Source organism: Myotis davidii, unplaced genomic scaffold (genome assembly GCF_000327345.1).
Source record: "Myotis davidii unplaced genomic scaffold, ASM32734v1 scaffold496, whole genome shotgun sequence".
Lineage (NCBI taxonomy): Eukaryota > Metazoa > Chordata > Mammalia > Chiroptera > Vespertilionidae > Myotis > Myotis davidii.
In genome coordinates, this window is record NW_006289398.1 from 2,370,574 (window position 1) to 2,375,018 (window position 4,445).

General features: G+C 51.4%; 1 protein-coding gene across 1 annotated transcript in view; it reads right to left on the bottom strand.

Annotated features, from left to right (window-relative positions):
• The window catches only part of SKP2 (S-phase kinase-associated protein 2, E3 ubiquitin protein ligase), a 25,416-nt gene that overhangs the window by 5,957 nt on the left and 15,014 nt on the right, over positions 1-4,445 (bottom strand). The window contains exons 4-6 of the mRNA XM_006761755.2: positions 3,052-3,195; positions 2,199-2,333; positions 292-390 (exon numbers count right to left, since the gene is read on the bottom strand). Coding sequence (XP_006761818.1) covers positions 292-390; positions 2,199-2,333; positions 3,052-3,195 — 378 coding nt within the window. The remainder of the gene's footprint in view (positions 1-291; positions 391-2,198; positions 2,334-3,051; positions 3,196-4,445) is intronic.

Below are 4,445 nucleotides of genomic sequence, written 5' to 3' on the forward strand. Positions count from 1 at the left end.
ACAGACAGGAAAGGGGAAAGAACCCAACTGTATAGTCAGGTGCAAACGGCTTTCTTTCCATCGCACTGCGCTCAACGTACTGCCACATTTCCCTTTTGCCAATAACAACAACAAAAGGGATCACTTCGCCAGCATGCTCTGCAAACTCACTGCATCTGGCTCCTGAGCTCAGCGGGCAAAGGTGATGGCCTCATTCCATCAAGAGCCCGGAGTTGGGAATCGCTCAAAGGATTTCCCAATCCGTTCCGGTGCGAAACCACAGCTCTGTCATCAGGTCCCGATCCCGCCTACCTGGAGCAGCTACTCAGCAAAGTCTTCAGGGCGGATTCGGAGAAGCCGGAACACCCAGAAAGGTTAAGTCGCACTAAATTTGAGTTCTGAGCGAGGTTACTGGGAAAAGAGAAAAACATCAGAAGATCACCAATAAGACGCTCTTATTCCGTCAAGCACCCCAAGGAAAGCACAAACTCATGGACATGGACAAAACCGCCACAGCTAGCGAGGCGGTTAAGCACTGACAGGCCTGGAGTCGGTGAGTTTAAATTCACGTCTCACAGAGATGGGACCTGGGGCGGTGAACACCCAGTGCAACAGACAAGGTATCTAGAATCGTACAACTGAAACCTATCAACTTGACTAACCAGTCACCCCAGTACATTTCATTTAAAAACCTAAAATAAAAATTTATGAAAATTAAAATCGGAAGAAAAAGAAATTCACGCCTCACTATGTGTCTGACACCGAGCAGGATGCTCCCTGCCTTCGTTTACTCCTCTGTGAAATGGGAGTATCAGCGCCTGTCTGGTCGGGCTGTTGAAATTAAATAATACAATGTGATAAGGGGCTTCACATAAATACACAAGAAACACTCGTCACTGTACTTTTAAGGTAAGTTTTTAAAAAAGCAAAAGAATGAACACATTTCCATTTCACCCATAATTGGAAATAAGGTGCAGGCAAACGCCTACTTAAAAAGTTACTGGGTTCTCGTCAATTAAATATCTCTCAAGTTTGCCCTCTCCCCTACATTCCCAAATGCCTCATGTCTGGGGTCATCATTGCCAGGTTCAAATGTCGGTTCTGCCACCTACAAACTGTGTGACTTTGGACAAGTTGTTCAGCCTGTGCCTCAGTTTCCACATCTGTAAAAAGGGAACACTAAGAACATATTTTATGGGATTGCTGTGAGAACTGAATGAGAAGACCTACAAAGACCTTAGGATCTGGCATGTAGTAAGTGCTCACTAAATGTTAGCGCTATTACTATTCTATTTTTTACAGCAGATTTCATATATTCTCACTGGAATGAACACAGCGAAGTCAATATAAAACTAGTCTCGTTTCTTCCATGTCTGACTGATCCTCTGAGGTGGTCAGCAAGTTGATTTTCTAAATTTCAACTCTGCCAAGTTCCTTTCATTCTCGGAAGCCCGCCGGTCACCACACTCCCCTCTTTACAGACTTCTGCTAGCAGCACGGCAGGGCCCTTTCAGGTCGGATCCCTTTTGTCCGCGTCCGTGAGTTCGTTCTTTTTTTCTTTTTCGTTCAATCCCCCACCTCCCCAACACCCACTCCCGACCGGAGCTGTCTGCCGGGCCTCTTATCTATGAGTCTGACTCTATTTTGCTTGTTAGTCCTGTTTGTCCGTTAGATTCTACGTATGAGTGAAGAGGGTCTATGGGGGATAAAAGGTGATGAAAAAAGTAAAATGAGTGGGAAAAAGAAGTCTGATCCCTGATGAGCCTCACCTCCCACCACTCAGGTCACCGAGCCCGGGGCTCCCGCGAGAGCCAAGGCAGCTGGACCTGCTTCCTCCACCCTGTCGTGCGCAGGCATCTTTAATACTCAGCTTACGAGTCACTGCCTGCAAGAAGGCGGCCCTCCCTACACCTAATTGGGTCTCGCTGTGAACAAACGCGCTGCACTGTAATTATCTGCCTCTCCCAGGCAGAGGCAGGGGCCCTGCCCGCATTCGTCCGTGCCTCCCCAGGGCCCAGCCCGAGGCCTGGCATCCAGTCGGCGTGCACACTTTGGCTGCCTGGGTGAGCCCTGGGCTGTTTTCTCAGGAGCCGAAACCCTGCGCTGGGTATTCCCCCAGTCCCTGCGGCTGTGGACAGCAGGGCACCCCAGTTACACACAGGAAACAGAATTCACATCTAAATCCAATGGTTGCAGGGACAGGCTCCCCTGCCACTCACTTGACAATGGGATCCGAGAGCTGAAGGCCTTCCAGGCTGAGGTTCTGCAGCTTGGAGCACAGGGACAGGATGCCCTGCAGGGTGGACACCTCGAAGACCGAGTTGGACAGGTCCATGTGCTGCACGCGGAAAGGGCTGGACGCGGGAGAGGGAGAGGGAGAGGGACGGGGAGAAGGAGAGAGAGAGAGAAAGAAAGAGAGAGATAGAGAGGCTCTGCAAGGCGGCTCAGGTCCACCCAGCCCACACCGCCCTGCCCACGCCCCAGTGAGCGCCCCATCCCAAGCTGGACGCTACGTGCACGTTTCAAGGATTCGCTATAGTTTCTGCCATACAACAAACTGCTCCCAGCGAAGTCCCATCCTCCTCCATTTTAAGATTCAAGAGGATTTTTGCCAGGTCCAGCTGTCGCTGTCCATATAGCCCCGCTTAGAAATGAATGTGTGAGCACGCGCTGGGTGTGGGTGACAAGGATGTGATGTCGATGATGGCTTCTGGCGACGAGGGCGTGGAGGACAGTGGCATTGACTCCCATAGGGAGGATGACGGGAGGGCGAGTTGTAAAAGGGGCTGAGCACCATGGGGGACAGGCTGATACTGAGGTGTGTGGAGGGAAGTAAGGGGTTGAGCACCATGGAGGACAGGCTGATACTGAGGTGTGTGGAAGGAAGTAAGGGGCTGAGCACCATGGGGGACAGGCTGATACTGAGGTGTGTGGAGGGAATTCCTGTGTGGACATTTCTAGGGCACTGGGAATGGGAGCTTGCTGGAAGGGGAGGACTGAGCAGATGGGGATATGAGGGTTTCCACCTTGAGATTTAGACACAGTCTTTCCGCGGGATTTTTCTTTTTTTACCTGAAATGTTCAACTAACGGTTGGTCCACAAAGGATCGCGGGCAGCAGAAGGCCATCACCCCTCGGGACAGCAGCCGGCCAATCACGTCCGGGTGCAGGTTTTTGCCGGTGAGGTCCAGGGTCTGCCACAGGGACTCGTCAAACCTGGGAGAGAGGGGGCTCGATCGGTAAGTTGGGGGCACTGGATCCTGCAGGCTCCCAATACCGATGCTAACGAGGAGGATGCCGCCAATACATCGCGTGGAAGCCAATTCCGAAGAAACGTTTGTTTTTAAGCTGACGGGACATTAGCCATGGCATTTTAAAGGCACTATTGAACTTGGTCACACCATGGATCAGCTTCCCTGTTCCTCTTTCTACAGACTTCCAATGTAGGTGGCTCAGTGCTGTCATGAGCAATGCAAGGACCTGGGCCCGGAGAACAGAATTCCAGCCTTCGGTTCCATTTGATAACTTTAGAAACGACTGCTCAGATTGCTTAGTTGATTATTGACGAGGTGAGTAGGTTCCAATGGCCACAGTAACCTCACTTGCCACTTCTGTTACCCAGAAACAGGTGACCACACTGTCAATACAACAAAGGTCGGAAAGTTAGCACTACTCTACCATGTGATTGTGACTGACGTCTGCTAGGAAAAAGGATTTTTAGTTTAGCTCTGTTTTATAATACCTTTTAAGCTTATATACACGTACACACACACATGCATAAAATATATGTAGATACTAGAGCAGGGGTGGGCAAACTTTTTGACTCGAGGGCCACAATGGGTTCTTAAACTGGACCGGAGGGCCGGAACAAAAGCATGGATGGAGTGTTTGTGTGAACTAATACAAATTCAAAGTAAACATCATTACATAAAAGGGTACGGTCTTTTCTTTTTTAGTTTTATTCATTTCAAACGGGCCGGATCCGACCCGCGGGCCATAGTTTGCCCACGGCTGGACTAGAGGCCCGGTGCACAGATTCGTGCACCAGTGGGGTCCCTCGGTGTGGCCTGCGGGGATTGGGCCAAAACTGGCTCTCCAACATCCCCCAAGGGGCCCCAGCTCAGACCAGGCGCTACGCTGCTCCCGCTCATCCTGGCCCCACTGGTCCTGATCCTGGTCCCAGTCCGGATGGGGGAGGGGCGTGCAGGGGGAGTGCCCATGGGAGAGGCTTGCGCCAGCCATGAGCCCAACATCTGGCACCTGTTGGTCAGCTGAGCAGTGCTCCAGCTGTGGGAGTGCAATGACCACCAGAGGGCAGCTCCTGCATTGTCTGCCCCCTGGTGGTCAGTGCACCTCACAGCTACCAGTCAAATGGTCGAATGGTTGACCAGTCGCTTAGGCTTATATATACATACTAGAGGCCCGGTGCACAAAAATTTGTGCACTCGGGGGGGAGGGGGGGTTCC